Genomic DNA, 17,637 nt, shown 5'->3' on the forward strand with positions numbered 1-17,637 from the left:
CTTCCAGTTTTGTTTTTATATAGCATGTGGTCTTCGTTAACTACTATGCACTTTTTTTGATCTCCCACAGGTATCGCAGTTGGCCTCAGGGGCCATTAGAGCCAATGACATAGTCACTTCTCTCCCACAGGGTCTTTTATTTCTTTTCTGGGTCCTGTGAGAATCTGCTAGAAGTTAAAAAAAAAATAGAAAACACTTGTATTTACTATGAAGTGGTTGTTCTATTTTAAGTTTGAGCCTAGGGGTTCCTCAAAGGCACTCTTGGAAAACTAGGCATTATTTGTGAGGCCTGCACAAACAATATGTCTGCATTTGTCTTTCACTGGGAACCAACCATCCCATTGTAGCGCTTGACTCTCAAAGGGTAGCGTTGCTGAGCAGTCTAAGGCTTACTCAAGGGAGGTGGTGTAGGCTGGTAATCGCTATTTACAAGTATGCAGAAATAACACTCAATAATTGATTGTCCAGTCTAGACTTTTCTTTATAAAAAGAAAGAGTATATTTATTACACACTACTCAATACTATGCATCAATTTACAAATAAACATAAACTATTGGAATTACTTTGTGACTTTGCATTACATTCCCACCTCTCCCACAATGGGGAAGGGGTCTAGTACCACCACTCCCATGTATGCACATCATCTTGCCCCCAAATGCAGTGGGTTGACCATAACCTGGAGTGAGGACCCTTCCCACTGGCACCATCCCAGTGGCTGCCCACCCCATTATCTCACCAAGCATTTATAATGGGAACACCTGCCATAGTGACACATAACCCTGACTGAGCATCTCCAACTTACCATACAGTATACACCCTTGAATCCATTTGGCGGACAGTCTGAGTTGTTGTTCAACAAACGCAGTAGCAAGAATACATGTCTAAGCATCCCTTAGAATGACAGTTACTTATCCTATCTGATTTCTGTTATAATGCAATGCAATTAAAGCCCCTAAAAGGCATCACAGTTATAATTGCAGGATTAAGCATTTACAACCAGGCACCCTAGCAGGAAGGCCTAGCAACATAACCCCAATTGGCTCATGATTTCACAAACCACATGTGACTTCCAGTCCCCAAAAGAAACACCATTCGTAAATGCACCACCTGTGCAATTACACCTTTCCATCTCTATGGGGCATCACTTCAGTGATAGTCCATGTTTAACCTTGCACACTTCAGTGCAGTCCTAAGCTTCTGCTCCCTGCAAAAAGTTCCAGCATTAGATTGGCTTTACACAACATGGATAACCCTAGAGGGGTTCTTTCCTTTAGGTTCCCCAGTGACTGAGGGTGGGACTTTCCATTTTCTTGCTGGGGGAGTCTGCGTTATTCCTGCAGATCCACCTGCACATTTACAACCAACTGGCAGTGACCTGTCCTCCTGGGGCCACCACACGCCAAAAGCAAGTTGGTTTTCTTGCAGGCTTGCACATGCCCTGCCAGGCATTATGGGGCGCGTTTCTCTTCGTGCGTGCATATTTTGGGAGCAGCTCTCCTGCTGCTCCGAGGAGAGCTGCGCTGCCCTCGCTGGTGACCTCACGTTGCATTCGCATCTCTTCAGGGGCCGTGTTCCACCCGGGCTCCCCGCATCCAGGTAGGGTGTAGAGCCCACCCCCGGCTGCTCTCGCTGGCTCCCCGACTGGCCAGCACCCTTGCATTTACGTTTTTATTTACAAACATAGGGCTGCCAAGTTGAGGCAGCAGTATGTTTACATCTCTTTTTTGTATTTGTGTGGTATTTGCTTGCTATAAAAAAACATTGCATCAGCTTGTTAAGACCAGACCTGTTGGCTTTGCCAGTATTTGTTTCTCAGTAGTTAATAGCATTTTCTGGAAAAGGCATAATGTCCAACGGTGCATTTTGTGCAATTTGTTGATTTGAACTACCACTGGTGGCCACTGTCATTTTGGAAAGCTGTGGGTGGTATTAAGCAGCATTTGTTAAAAACAAGAGGAAGTTTTGTGGTGATCACACAGTTCTGGGTCTGACAATAAACCGTGGAAACATTAGAGGGTCTTTGCATTTGAAGTTAGTGGATGACCATAACTTTTGAACTCTTAAAATATGTTGGGCTGTATTTTTCGCATGCTCTGCCTTCGCGCCCCAATCATGCTGCTACCTCATTTACGTTGTTGAGGGTTATCAATGTTTGAGGCATTATGACAAAGGCTTTTAAATGGAAAGTTTATTGACCTACTATTTTTCATAAAAAAGCCACAAGGGTGATGTATGGAATGCTCGGATTCATCTCCGCAACTGGCAATCCTTATGGCCGAATTCCAATTCCATTGTTTTTCACCCCCTATGCCACTCTGTACTGAGACACCACAACGTAAATCAGGCTTGGTCCTCTCTAGTAGGAACAGTCCAGATCAAACTGCCGGCCATGCCCCCTGCAGATGAAAACACAAGCAACCCCAGACAGGGTTCGGCTTCCTTAGTAAGATGTAGCCTGGTTTGTATATCACAGAAAACATGGGACTCAAGATCAGGCATACCCTGTGCATTTAGGGCACCCACTGCAGTAAACAACACGGTGATAGAAGGAATGCTTCAAATAATTTCAGCCACTGGCGAATGCTTGGGCTATATTCCAGTCCATCATTTTAAAACCACCATGCCACTCTAGACTCACACCTGGATCTCACCTCCCTCTTCCTATTACTGAATCCACAACCTTAACCTTAACCTATATTCCTTTTTAACATACATTCCTATTCAATAATTTGAGCTGTTCCCTGCACACCACCCATCATTTTACAGATTCAAAAGCTCTAGTAGAGCACTCCAAGCTGCCCATTGTTTCTCTAGGATTCCAGGGCTTCTCAAAGCATCATATCAAAGGTCCAGTCTCATGAAAACAGCCTATACTGGGGACGGGGTAAAATGCTTTACCAAGGGTACCTTTTTCTCTGCCTTTGACCTTCAGAGGAAGAAATGCTCCAATGGTTACTGTTAGTAGTGGAAGCAAATGGTTGCTGGAGGTTTTCATGCTTGAAAACTATGTATTTTATGGAATATATGCAATCTGCAACCCTTTCTTGCATCATCCCACAGTCCGCAAGTGTTAGTATATTACATTTGGTGTCTTGTTTGCTTAATCTGCTTGGGGAATTTAAAGGTCTTCGACGCCATGTATGTTATCTCCTTTATTCAGGGGCATAGAAGTGATTCCGTTGTTCTTTTTTGTCTGTTTTGTTTTTTCAGTTGAAAAAAGTGGAAGGCTCAGATGAAGTGATTCTAGTGCCGGCTTCGGAGAATGCATTTGCATTGACGGTAATGATCGTTTAAGTTGAAAATAATGTATAGTGGATGTCTTTGGGATTTGGGATCTCGTAAGGGTGACTGTGACACAGGACATCTTCCTGTCAGTTGGCAGTCTGCTCAAATAGGTTCTGCTGGGGTTCCTAACTGTGCCAAAGTATGATCTTGATCAGACTGCTTTAACAAAGGGCCTATCCAGACCCTGCTACATCGTTGACAGAGGTTCATGAGGGAGCCTGCACCCAACCTCCTGCTTGTGGGATCTACTGTGGTCTGTCTCCCCTGAGGAGTGAACTTTGGGATTGTTTTAGGACAACCACTTGCTGAGAGGTTTCTATGGCATTACCTCTTCACTGTGGAACTGTCATTTAAAAATTCAACAGTGACATTTCCCCAAAAATATTTCTTTTAAACTTTGAGAAACTCTATACTTCTAAAAATAAAGAATTCCAAAAATATGATAGAGAGACACCAAAAAAACAAGCATTTGCAATGCAATAGGTCAAGAGTTTGAGCTATTGGTATTGTAAATGACAATGCCTTTTATGTATGTCTTGTTTTTGAAACAGATAAATAAAAGGCGTTGTCATTTGCCAGTAGCTTAAACTCTCAGCATTGTCTATTTGCCAACAGCTTAAACTATTGGCATTGTCAATGCCAATAGCTTAACTCTTGCAAATGCGAGACCTATTGCATTGCAAATACGTGCTATAAAGATTTTTTTTTTTAACATTAGGAGAGAGCGTGTCCTGCCTGCAACAGCAGCCAGGGTAAAGCTATTTGAGAAAATAGTGCTCAGAGGCTGTAATTACAGCCTACCGAGTAAAAACTCATGTAACCAGGGGTGTCGCCATGGGAGGTTACAAAATGAGACAAGGCGGTACTAAGGAGGGATTACTAAGCCTTTTGATCAACGAACAGCCACAGTTTACAGTGGACAATAATAATAATAATAATAGGGGCATTTATAGAGCGCTGAGTTACGCACACCGGCGTGTCCCCGCGCTGACGATGAGATAGGCGGAAAGCAGGGAAATGAAGCTGCCAGGCAGGCCACTATCTAACATAGAGGTAGGTTTTTAATTTTGCTCGAAACCTCGTTTCTGCTGGTTCCAAACGTAAATCAACTGGGAGTTTGTTCCAGTGGTTTGGCGCTAAATACCTAAAGGATCTGCCTCCCATGCGAGCTTTCTTCACCTTGGGGATCCTCAGCAGTCCCCCACCCGTCGATCTAAGCGCTCGGGCAGGTTCATAGGCTTCAATCAGTCTCTGCAGTGGACGAGGTGCCCTACCATTCAGAATCCGATGACCGGTGCAGAGAGCCTTGTACTCGACTCTGTTCCTCACCGGGAGCCAATGTAGCTTCTGCAGGGCCACCTTCGAGGGCGCCCTTTTGGGCAGCCTAAGGATCAAACGTGCTGCCGCATTCTGCAGCACTTGAAGGCGACCAACATTTTTACTCGGTGCCCCCAGATACAGCAGGTTCGCATAGTCCAGCCTTGCGGTCACCAATGCATGTACCAGGGTTTGACGAGCTTCCATCGGCAGTAGGTCAAGGACTTTCCTCAGCCTTTTCAAGACCCCAAAACACACGCCGACCACACGGTTGATCTGGGGCCCAAAAGTGAGACCCGCGTCGAACCATACTCCTAGATTTTTTGCCTCCTGACAAGGAGTGGGGGTTGGTCCTTGACAGGATAGCCACCAGGCTGATGACCAGGCAGACTGGGCTCTCCCTACCACCAGCACCTCTGTCTTGCTGCCGTTAAGTTTCAAACAGTTCATGGCCATCCAATCGGCAAGATCTTTCATGCACGATCGGAAGCCATCTGCAGCAAGACAGGGCGCATGCGACAGGGAGATGACCAGTTGCGTATCATCAGCGTAAGATACCATTTGGAGGCCATGACTCTCCACAATAGAGGCAACAGGCGCTACATACAAGTTAAAAAGGGTCGGGCTCAGGGACGAGCCCTGAGGCACGCCCTGGCCCAAAGGTACCCCTTTGGAGTAGCAGTCGCCCTGCCTCACTTGGAAGCTTCTTCCCGTTAGGAAGGCCTGGATCCACCTCAGCGCGGTGTTAGCGATGCCACCTTTGCTCAGACACTGTAGCAAGGTGGAGTGTGCTACAGTGTCGAACGCCGCGCTGAGGTGGATGACACAAGCCAATGAAAACTATGGGTGCAGAGTGGGCGGGGCTTCAAGTCCCTATCTCAGTACAGCATGCCTCGCAGGGCAGTGCATGCGCTGCCCAGGCTCGACCTAAACACCAGGGAAAAAGAGGGTCCGACAAGGGAAAATGGATGATATGAGTGTTGCCCACAAAAGGCAAACATTAAAAAAGGGAGAAGACAGGGAAAAAGTAGTACACAAAAACAGAAAGGGGAAGTGCGAAAAGGGTGACTTGGTTATCCTGGGTAAATGTTGATAAAAAAATTGTGAACCTATAACTTTCTGGAAAATCCTTTGCTGCATGCTTGATACCAACGACCCTTTTAAAATTGGCTCAGCAACTTGCCCTATTGTGTACGGTGCAGGTGTTTTCTAAATTGGGTTCATGGATTTTCAAACCTCTGCTAATGGTGAATGAAACAAAAGCTGTAAAATCTTTTGCTTGCACCTAAATGACCATGTGAACTTTCACAGAGAAAGAGGAGCTTAGATTGGGGCAGTAGGCGAGTATTGTGCTCTAATACCAGTCCAGGGCTGGTTTTCTAACGGACAGAAAAGCATGGCTAGTGTGAGAACTGAGACTTGGTCAGAACTGAGACTTGGTCAGTAGAGCAGAGGCACCAACAAACTAAAGGTGATGGCTCTGTATTCTGATTTGATTTTAAAAAAAATTGACTTTCCCTAGCTATGCATTTCTGTTTATTGAACTCTCCTCTTTCCCCAGCGTTACAGCTGTACCATGGCCATAGCACTTGTGCTGACCTTCGTGCTCTATGTGATGCTGTGTCAGCTGATGATCCTGCCTAGCCTCTTCTCATATACTGTGGAGCAAACCGAGACAGTGCGGTACCAGAATAATACCTGCAGCGACCCTTGCAAGTGAGTGCTAAAGGCTTGATGCAGACACATGACTTGCTTGTAGGTGCATGGATATGGGTGCCACATATTAGAAATCCCAGGAGAAAATGTTATATGAATTGCAGTCTGTGGAGCCAGAATACTAAATCATAAAAATGAAAAGTTTATGAAACGTATTATCTTCAAAGCTATTAATACAATACTTATGCTTAAAGTACACGTAAGCGTTCATATAAAGTGGACAACGCACAAGAAATTAGTCAGTGAAACTGCAGATTAAGTTGCAGACAAGATCTAAAATGATGTGCACCTATTCTAGTGGTGGGTTATCACTTGCAGAGGACAGAAGATGCTGACATAGATCAGACCATGAGTTGGATCTTGGCCACCTGACAGTAACGCCTTCTCCTACCTAAAGGACTCTGGAATGTCTTTAGGATCTAAAGCTTGGTGGAAAAAAGTGAGCTGGACTTGGTCCTGAAGGAGTTCTCTTTTGTTGTACTGTTAGTGGATTCCTCCATCGATAGGTTTTTACTATGTTGTCACACAATCATAGCTTTAGGACATTTTCCCTAGTATTGACTGAGGTGTACCGCATAGCTAGCTCGTGAATTTCTTAATTGATTCTACTTGGACATTTCTACTTAATATTGCCAGATATATTAACTGATGAGTTGTTCCCTGTTAACATTGTATGTTTTTACTTTCTTCTGTTTCCTGGGTTGCTGGTTGGTATGGCTTGGTGCCTTGAAGCTTGGTTCAGTGGCATTGTTGCCCTTTTTTTAATAGTCTGAACTAAGCTAAGCGGTGGCATTTGTTACCGATGTGACTTAGAGTTTGATGGCGCTCTTATCTCATGGAAGCAATAGGCTTCTTGCTACAAGACCCCTGAGAGGCACACTTAAACTTACTCCCTCCAGGTTTCCCACATAAGTCAAGTTGAGAGCAAAGGGAGAGAACTAGGATGAGAAAAAGTGAGAAGGCTTTTTTTTCCACAGTAGACAACCCCTATGTGGGACATCCCCTTGTCCACAATCAAAAAGCCTGGAAACTCAAAAGTAAGTGATTACTGCAAACTTGCACACGTTGAGAAAATTAATAAAAATATTGTGTATGTGTATATAATATATATATATATATATATATATATATATATATATATATATATATATATATATATATATATAGTGCCATCCACCTTACTTTTATCGCTCTATTCAGAAGTACAGTGGGTGTGCTGTCAAGCTTGTGTGTACTTCAATGCTGTGCCAAAGGGCGAAAATCCCTCTTTCAAATTAAAGATTCTCCACGAAAAAAGAAAATATATTACAGGACCAAGATTTAATACGCTTCTGTAATGTTTAGTTCAATAAAAAATATATAAAAATACAAGCAATGCTTCAAAGTTTATTCAGCCATCTAGATACATGTGAATTGTTTCAAACCCAACATTCAGGAGTTGACGCAGTCCTGAAAAAGGACCCCATAGAAAAAAGGGTGAATCCAGGATCCTTGCAATTTGAGGACAGACATTAAGGGCTCCATTAGGATGGCAGGCGGATTGCCCCCGCCAGGCTGGCGGTAGCCACCGCCAGCCTGGCGGGGGCAATCCGCCCGCCATCCTTCCCTGTATTTCTCCCCGCCATATTAGAATGGCGGGGGTGGGGGGACCACGGCGGAGAAAAACACCGCCCGCCACTTTTACGCCCCGGTCGCATTGCGGCCGGAGCGGAAAATGATTAATATGGTGGCGGTGTCTATGAGACACCGCCAGCTATATTACAATGGCAAGTGTGCAATGCCTTTCCGCGGCGGCAATGCCGCCACGGAAAGGCAGGCGGTGTTCACTCTGGGGGCCCCCTGTGGGCCCCCAGAGTGAAGGCCAAAGGGGGGTGGCACACGGGGGGGTACCTGTGGTACCCCCCTGCATTTGCATAATCAAAGCGGCAGGCACTGTGCGGTGCCTGCCGCTTTGATTACGTAAATGCTGCTAAGCATTTTTATTATTGTGGCGGGCGGAGCAGAGAGCTCCGCCCCCCACGATACTATAAATACAGGATGTGCCCGCCACTGTGGCGGGCACATCCTAATGGTGTGTGCGGGACCCCCGCCCTTAGGGCGGGCGGTCCTGATTTCCGACAGGATGGTGGGCGGGCAAAGCCCGCCCTCCATCCTAATGGGGCCCTAAGTTTGTTATTAGAAATATAGACCTTCCTGTTCCCTAAAACATGATCTAGCAATTGCTGGCTAATAGATGTACCAATATGTATATAAGTAAACAACAAACCTCTGCCTCACACATTTGCGCACAATTGCTGTTGAAGCGGTTTGTGACAGCTGTTATTGATGATCAGTGCCCACCTCCAAATCTCCCTCGCCTCTGATGTGATGAGGGCAAGGAAAAGTAAAAGACAACTAAGTAGGAAGACCAATGTATTCCCCTCTCTGGGAAGTTTTGAAGTCTGTGGAGCACTGAGAACAAAACAGCTGCATCTCCGGACTGAACACTATGTTGCCAACTGCTCACACAAGCATTTACAAGTATGTAAAGTAGGAGTTCTCTTGTATGTACTCTCAGATGCCTTGGAGAATTTGCTTCAAGCATCTAAAATGGGAATATTCAGGGAGTATGAGTGCACATAAAAAGTCCTGTTCACAGAGGCTTGTAATTATGTAAAAGAGTACTCCTATAGTACTACCTCCTGTACTCACACAAGCATTTACAAGTATGTAAAGTAGGAGTTCTCTTGTATGTACTCTCAGACGCCTCAGAGAATTGACTTCAAACGTCTAATATGGAAATATTCAGGGAATATGAGTGCACATACAAAGGACTGTTCACAGAGGCATGCAAGTATGTAAAAGTGTACTCCTATAGCACTACCTCCTGAATCAGCCCGAACATTCTCAATGATGGTGCGTGTGATGTGAGACAGAGCATTAGGATAGGTTTTCTTGTGCCGCGGGACAGTTCTGAATGATCATTGGAGCTTCACCTTAAATAACCTATTTCCCAGCTATGCCTGGCATGTTAACCACTTACTTACCTGTCCATCTAGTAGTGCTTTGGAACCTTGTCAGTGATATGCAAGTACAGTACAAATGCTACAGCACAGTGCAGTCCAATTGTTGAGGATTTAAAGGGGTGTGCAGATTTCAACCTGTGCTAATTACAAACTAGTTCTATTTTTCCATTGAGTTGTATCATTCCCCTCTCATCGGGCATGGGCCAGTGCTGCTGATTCGGTCATCTGCATTAAGCTTACAGTCTGCTATCTACAAGTCAGTACAGCTGTGACGTCACATGAGTGATAGGTTCTGTGAAGCGTAATATGAAAACGGCTCTACAGTGGGTCAAGTTGGTGACTGCGTGCAACACCAATATACCCAACTGTACTGATTTACATGAGAAAACTTTTTGCTGATCAGTGCTGATCAGTGGGTGATTGTGGAAAACAATGCCACCATTTATGCGTTGCTCAATTAAAAACAACAAATTGCACATGCTAACCTGTAGCCTCGCCAAAATGTATGCATATAAAGGCATTAGAAAAAGTTTCGCAAAAGGCCTGTAAAAGTGCCTGGGCTAAACCTTCTTAGCAGAGCCCACGTTATAATTTTTATTGGATGTAAATCATTCATACATATTGGTATGTAACACCAGTTGTTCCGGTCACGTAATAATTTCTATCATAACACTTTGTGCAAAATCTCTGTCCGTGAACCTAGTTGGCGGTGCTCTTTTTTGCAAAACTGTCTGCCAGGGGCCATTTGTACTGTGCTGCTCCTGGCCTCAAAGGGAACCCTTTAGAGATTCCCGATACTTTGCGGCTCACTCTCTTAACCCCTCCCCTGCTGGTGATGGAACCACTCCGCCATCGGCCGCGGTCGCGCTGTGCTGATGACGGAGCGGTTCCGTCACGGCTCGCTCTGAATGCCTGCGTGGCGCGGGTTCCGCCTGCACTGAACGTTCTATTGAGCGGGCGGGGCCGTGACGGAACTGCTCAGTCATGAGCACAGCGCAACCGCGGCTGGTGACGGAGCGGTTCCGTCACCAGCATGCGCCCGCCGCACGGCCGGCCCGCCCCCTTAGCACTGCGGCGGAATAGCCGCCGCAGTGATGGGGTTAAAGGCTCCCTTGGAAGTAAACATGGACCATACTTTAATAATGTACCATGTTAATGGAGTGGAATGTAATGTAGTGTAGGAAGGGATGGTACTCAACCCATTTATTGAACCAACTGCCGAAAACTCAAAAACCCTGGCACAGGCACGCTCCTCTGTCCTCACACACCCGCACCAATATCCTGATCGTTTCAACCAAACGCTATAGATCAACTAAAACTACTATGTTGTGCGACCAGCATGGGGTAAAGAGCCATAAACATGGCAAACCTTGCTGTCCAGTGTCAGGCTTCAAATTGAGCTAAAAAAAATGGGAAACATAACCATAATTTCGTGCAATTGCCATAGGGCCATCCAAATGGTGATAAGGCCTCTTCAAAATTACTAAACCTATCCAAAATTCCCCAACACTTGTGATGCAGCTGAGACATTGAGTGCATCACATTAGCCATTGATTATGCAGTCCTCTGTGGTGTCCACTAGCATTATCCCAGGTGGGCCAATGAAATTCCAAAACACTTAAACAATTTCAAAAATAAAAATTTTAAATGCATTTTTTTTTAAGCAGCATAAAATACAATTTGCAATATTTTCTATTTCTACGACCAGCCATAAAGCAGAGGCAGCATGGGGAATATGTGCTGCCCCTTTAAGACTACAGCTACAGGTGGGCAGCACTCATAATGCGCTGCCCAACCATGGACTCTTCCGATGTCGGAAGCTAAATCCTTGGAAGAATGAGCTGTAAATCTCATTGCAAGATTCCTTTTGAAATTCTGCGAGCACAGTTTTATACCATATATATACTACATGTCTAGCTTTTCCCCTTTTTCAGCATCCCCTGCATGCAAACTAGCATTGCAAATAATATTGCTTTGATTTCATTATATACTCAATGTTGCTTTATGTATGACATGAAAGTTTGCTTAATATAAAATGTATGTGAAAGTCTCCTCAGCTCTGACTGTAGGATTGTCAAATCATGAAGGCAAAATGGCTACCGGATTCTCAGACCAGTTTGTTCTGCCCTACAGTATAAGCACCTTAAGATGTGATTCTGTTTGCCTAAATACAGCAAAATGGCAAGAGGAGATTTAATTGGATTGGCATTTAAAAAAAAAATATATATATATATATATATATATATATATATATATATATATATATATATATATATATATATATATATATATATATATATATATATATATATATATATATATATATATATATATATATATATATATATATATATATATATATATATATATATATATATATATATATATATATATATATATATATATATATATATATATATATATATATATATATATATATATATATATATATATATATATATTCCAACTCCAGATACACTCCTATGGAAATCATCCAGGCACTCACGAATATCGTTTTTCTTAGGCTTCTTTTATTATAGTTACAGCAATGTCATCAACGCGTTTCGGGAGTCAAGCTCCCTTGATCACGATATTTTTGCGTTGTCAAGAAACCCTCCTGTAATGCATGGAAGATATATATATATTCCTTTCCACAACAATTTTAAATGTTCAGTTTTTTAATAGCCCATGTTTTTATTCTATTTACCCTGTTAGCCGAAAATGCGCTGCAACACCTCTTCAGGGATAGGAAGCTCTATATAAATGGAAACCTTTTCTCTCTTCGATCCCTCCACTTTCCTTCTCAATCCAAAATACTTACTAACATATCCACCTCTCTTTCATATCTCACTGTACTAAGTCACCACTAATCCTTTATGGCTTCTGGAGTAGCGTGCTACTCGCCGAAAAAGTGGTTTGGTGCCTCGTCTGGGGTAGTAAGCGCCATATAAATGTAATTACAATACAATACATCCACCAATGCATCTCTCCCCTGCAACTGTTGCGCTTTATTTTTCTGCATATCACAGTCCATTGTACAAATTATGATATTCTACCATCTCCTCAAAATATTTTCCATTCTTTTAACATCATTGTCTCTCCAGCTCACACGGACATAGGAGGACCCAGATCCATTTGTGACTGGTAAACAACTATTATACATGCTCTCCTTTATGTTAACATTTGATTTCACCCAAGACCCTTTTCTTAGATTTTCCTGCAGTTTTTGAAGCTACAGCCGATGCATTCTCAAACTAAAATACATCTACACATGGTGTTGATTTCGGTCTCGATTCTGCTGAGATCCCTCAAGAAAGGACTCTGCAGGGGCTGCTGTGTTCAGAGATTGGCTACCTGCTGGAGGCATGCTGGACTGTCTGTGTCCCTATTTGAGATCACTCTCTAGATGTTTGGGCTGCTCGGCTCCAGCAGTTGGCCTGTTATATGGCTGTTAGGGTCATTCTCGACATTGCTAAGTTAGCATGTACTCTGCTGCCATGATGCTGCTTTTACGCACATTACTACATGACTTTATCCAGTATTATGGGTATCTTTCATAGATTCACATGCCTGAATCATTCCCCGTCGTCGGGGTAGGAGTCCCCGGTAAATAACAATAGTAATGTCACATAGACATATACTTAGTACTAGGCCAGAGGCCTCACATTAGTAGCCTATCTAGGTCCTTATGTAAAAAGGACCAAACTTTGGCCAGGAGCCAATCAGCTACCATCACCCTTCTCACCTTCCTGGAAGGAGCCCTAGTCCCTCAGATTTTCTACCGCACGTCGTGCAGAGGAGTCTCCACTGAGCTCTGCTCAGGTTTTTTCCTATATCTTTGGTTTTTTGCCTACTATTTCTTCAGGTTCAGTTGGAAAAGGAGTATTGATATTTAATATGTCTACTACTCCTAAAAAAGGACTTTTTAGGCCATGTGCCTCATGTAGTAAAATGAGGCTACACATAGAGGACAAGCATGAGGAATGTTTGTACTGCCTCTATCCTCAACATTCTGCCAAGGAATGTAAGATTTGTCGCACTCTCCCGGTCAAGACATTGAAAGACAGGGAAGGGCGACTGCTTCTGTGGCTCCAGAGACTGAAGGACAAAGACCAAGTCTCCTCAGGTGAGAGTGAGTGTTCCTTCAGAAGTTTCCACTCCTCTCCTAAAAGGCCTCGACAGACATCTCCAGGTCAGTCTGCTGTGCCTCCTCACAAGAAGCCAAAATCTATGGAGGGTCATCCTAAGGTCAAGCCTTCTCTTCAGATGACAGCCTTCAAAAAGCCTGCTGTGGTATCTTCTGGCCTGCCTGTGACGATGTCGACAGTATCCATTTCGACATCCACGGCGTCTACTTTCTCCATGGCTTCAACTACTACAACGTCGTCAACGATGGGTAGGTCAATACCTTCTGTTATTCCTCTCACAAAACCGTTGACGACGCTCCCATCGACGTCTGCTTCATCGTCGACGAAGGCAAGGCTTCCAGCGTCGACGAAAAACCCATCGTCGACGTCGAGTTCATCGTCGACGAAGACTTCATCGTCGTCGAAGCCACCGTCGACGAGGACACCGTCGGCGTCGAGACCGTCGACGAAGACTTCCTCGTCGACGAAGACTACACCGTCGACGACGGCACCGTCGACGAGGACACCGTCGACGACGGCACCGTCGACGACGGCACCGTCGACGAGGACACCGTCGACGACGACACCGTCGACGAGGACACCGTCGACGAGGATACCGTCGACGACGACACCGTCGACGAGGACACCGTCGACGACGACCCCATCGTCGACGAGCTCGTCGACGACGACACCGTCGACGAAGCCATCGTCGTCGACTTCTGCAGTGTCGACGCCGCCGTCGACGAGGGCATTGTCGTCGACGTCGACGAGGACATCATCAACGTCGATGCAGTCGACTATGAAAATGTATGATACAATGTCAACAATTGTAGACGCTCCATCAGACGCCACAATGAATCTACAATCAAAGGGCTCTCCATCACTGAAGTATTCCTATACCCATTTTAAGATGTCATCATGCATGGTGACACCAGAGATGACTTCACCTAGCAAAGTCCAGCAACTGCTTCCAACGCAGTTTCTAGAAGCAGAAGACCCTGACGTGGAGAACATGTTTCCCATAGCATCCAGTCCCTCTCATCTTAACATCAAGGTTCATGAGAGTTCAGACTGTGAAGATCTTGAAGAGGTGACAATTCAAGAAGAAGTTCGACAGCATACCACTGTTCAGCCTATGGTATGCCTTCCGGCGTCAATTGTCTCTGACCTACAGTTTCTGATTTCAGACTATAAGCAAAGATTTCCGTCTTCTGCTCCTGCTTCAGGAATGCCAGCACAGCAGGAAGCTCCAACTCCTCAACGTCGCCAGCGACCTCCTCCGCTGGTTGTGCATCAGGAGCAAGAGAAATTGCCTCCTCAAATTTCTTCTGATGAGGATGAATATGAGGAAGGAATGAGACATGATGAAGTCCAAGATGAGGATGGTGAAATACATGATGAGGATTCTGATGATAACGCCAACCTGGATCCGGCATCCCCAGAGCAAGTACAGGATGATTCACCCCCTGAAGATTTAGGGGGATTCCATAATATAGTAGGGAGAGCGGCTGCAAGATTCAACATCCAAATAGCTTCGGAAACGCAGGACTGTTTCCTCCATGACTTTAAGGAATCCTTCAAAAGATCTATTCGATCCATCCCAGTAATCGATTATATATGGGAGCAAGGACTTAAAATTATGAAAAATCCTTCCTCACTCATTCCAGTGCCGGCTAGACTTGAAAGGAAGTACAAAGCCCCAGACACTGCTCCCGCATGCTTAACTGGCCAGACTAAACCGGACTCAGTTATATCACAGGCCGCTCAGCAGAAGTCTAGCAACCCGTCAGCGGCAATAACAGCGCCTCCTGATAAAGAGGGGAGAAAACTTGATGCCATCGGCAAAAGATTTTCTTCTATGTCCGCCCTATCAGTCAGGGCTGCAAATTCTCTAGCATTACTAGGTCGCTACAATCGACCGATATGGGCAGATATAGCCCCATATCTAGAGGCAATCCCAGAAGACCAGAAAGAAGAGGTTAGGAAAATTTTGCTGGAGGGCGAACGCTCTGCCTCAGAAATGATCGATGTGTCCTTGGATATCGCTTCCACAGGATTTCGTCAACTGGCAGGAGCAGCGGTTTTGAGACGCCAGGGCTGGCTAAAAGCCACAGCATTCCGGCCTGATGTGCAAGCCAAAGTCCTAGACATGCCATTTGATGGCGAACTGCTCTTCGGTGAACATATCGATGATATGCTGCAAGGTATTAAGAAGGATACCGATACGGCGAAAGCCTTAGGCACCCTACAATACAAAACTAATTCCTTTCGAGGATCCAGAGGTAGAGGGCAGCAGAATCGGGGCAGCTATCACGGTTACAAGTCCGCTTATAACTCTTCTCAGCAGTACAAGCCTCAATATCAGCAGAGACAGCAACAAGGGCGAGCTTCCTACAACAAGTCGTCCTTTCGAGGGAAAGGAGGAAAGAAGGATAATTACAGACGCCAATGACTGCTTTCTCCAGCATGCCTCCACCTCTTCTCCACAATTCGCAGTTGGAGGAAAAATTACCAACTTCCTTCACAATTGGAAGCAAATTACAACAGATCGTTGGGTGCTGCAGTTAGTTCGCTTCGGACACACTTTGGAGTTTGTGGAACATCCTCCTCCGAACCCACCATGTCCTATGCAGCACAAGAATCTACGCCTACTTCAACAGGAGCTCTCTCTAATGCTCCAGAAAAGAGCAGTGGAGAGAGTTCCTCGAGGTCAGAAGGGGAGAGGATTCTATTCCCGATTCTTCCTGGTCAGAAAAAAGGAGAAGAAGCAATGGAGACCAATACTGGATCTGAGAAACTTAAATATATACCTCAAGAAGCAGTCCTTCCGTATGGTTACCCTCCAGGAGGTATTACACCTACTCAATCCAAAAGACTATATGGTATCCTTAGACCTCCAGGATGCCTATTTTCATGTCCTCATTCACAAGAGTCATCGACAATTTCTGAGGTTTGCAGTGGCAGGCAGGCACTACCAGTTCAGGGTTTTACCATTCGGCCTGAAGTCAGCTCCACGCATCTTCACAAAGTGTCTGTCACCAGTAGCGGCATACCTTCGCCAGCATCATCACCAAGTCTTTCCCTACCTAGACGACTGGCTCATCAAAGCTCCGACTCGGACAGGCGTAGCCAAGTCCTCTTCGGCCTGCCTTCATCTATTCAAAAATCTGGGCCTAACACTCAACCAGGAAAAGTCAACTCTCCGACCGTCACAACGTCTCAATTTCCTGGGAGCAACGTTGGATACACAACAAGAGAAAGCCTTTCCTTCCAGAGAACGTCAGGTCAAGCTGAAGACTCTGGCTGTCCACATTCAGGCCAAACAGAGAGTCAAAGTTCGACTATTCAAATCATTGCTAGGAATGATGTCTTCCAACATTTTTCTCATTCCTCACTGTCGCCTACACATGCGGCCTCTACAGGAAGCCTTAACAAATCAGTGGATCCAATCTACAGGGTCTTTCGACGACTGGATCAGGATCACTCAGGTCATGAAGAAAGCTCTGAGATGGTGGCTTCTGGGAGACAACTTAAACAAGGGTCTCCCTTTTCTTCTCCCAGTCTCTCCTCATGTGATAACCACAGACGCTTCACTGGAAGGATGGGGGGCGTTCCTGCAGGAACTGCAAGTACACGGTCAATGGTCAGTGGCAGAAAAACAACTCCACATCAATCTGCTGGAATTGAGAGCAGTGCGCCTGGCACTTCGAGCATTTCTGCCCCGAATCAGGAACTCCCCAGTGCTTGTGAGGACGGACAACACCACCACAATGCACTACCTGAACAAGCAGGGGGGTACTCGATCCAGGACGTTGTCTCGAGAATCTCAGCAAATTTGGATCTGGCTGGTACAACACGACATTTCTCTGCGGGCAGAGTATGTCCCAGGAGTAGACAACACCCTGGCAGACTCGCTGAGCAGGCAGCGTTCACTTTGCCACGAGTGGGAGCTCGACCAGCAGACGCTCGACTCGGTGTTCTCCCATTGGGGCAAACCTCACCTGGATCTCTTTGCGACGGAAGTGAACGCGAAATGCCAACATTACGCAAGCTGGCTTCCCCAGAAAAGGTCCCTAGGGAATGCCTTTTCGATGACATGGTGCAACGTCTTTGCTTACGCTTTTCCACCGTTTCCCCTGATCCCCAGGGTTCTCCGGAAACTGAAAGCAGAGAGTTGTACCATGAT

General features: G+C 45.2%; 1 protein-coding gene across 2 annotated transcripts in view; it reads left to right on the forward strand.

Annotated features, from left to right (window-relative positions):
- PLD3 (phospholipase D family member 3) overlaps positions 1-17,637 on the forward strand; it is a 270,541-nt gene that overhangs the window by 134,045 nt on the left and 118,859 nt on the right. For both annotated transcript variants that reach the window (XM_086938250.1, XM_086938251.1), the window contains exons 3-4: positions 3,212-3,280; positions 6,165-6,319. In XM_086938250.1, coding sequence (XP_086794376.1) covers positions 3,212-3,280; positions 6,165-6,319 — 224 coding nt within the window. The remainder of the gene's footprint in view (positions 1-3,211; positions 3,281-6,164; positions 6,320-17,637) is intronic.

This window comes from Lissotriton vulgaris, chromosome 9 (assembly GCF_964263255.1).
Source record: "Lissotriton vulgaris chromosome 9, aLisVul1.2, whole genome shotgun sequence".
NCBI lineage: Eukaryota > Metazoa > Chordata > Amphibia > Caudata > Salamandridae > Lissotriton > Lissotriton vulgaris.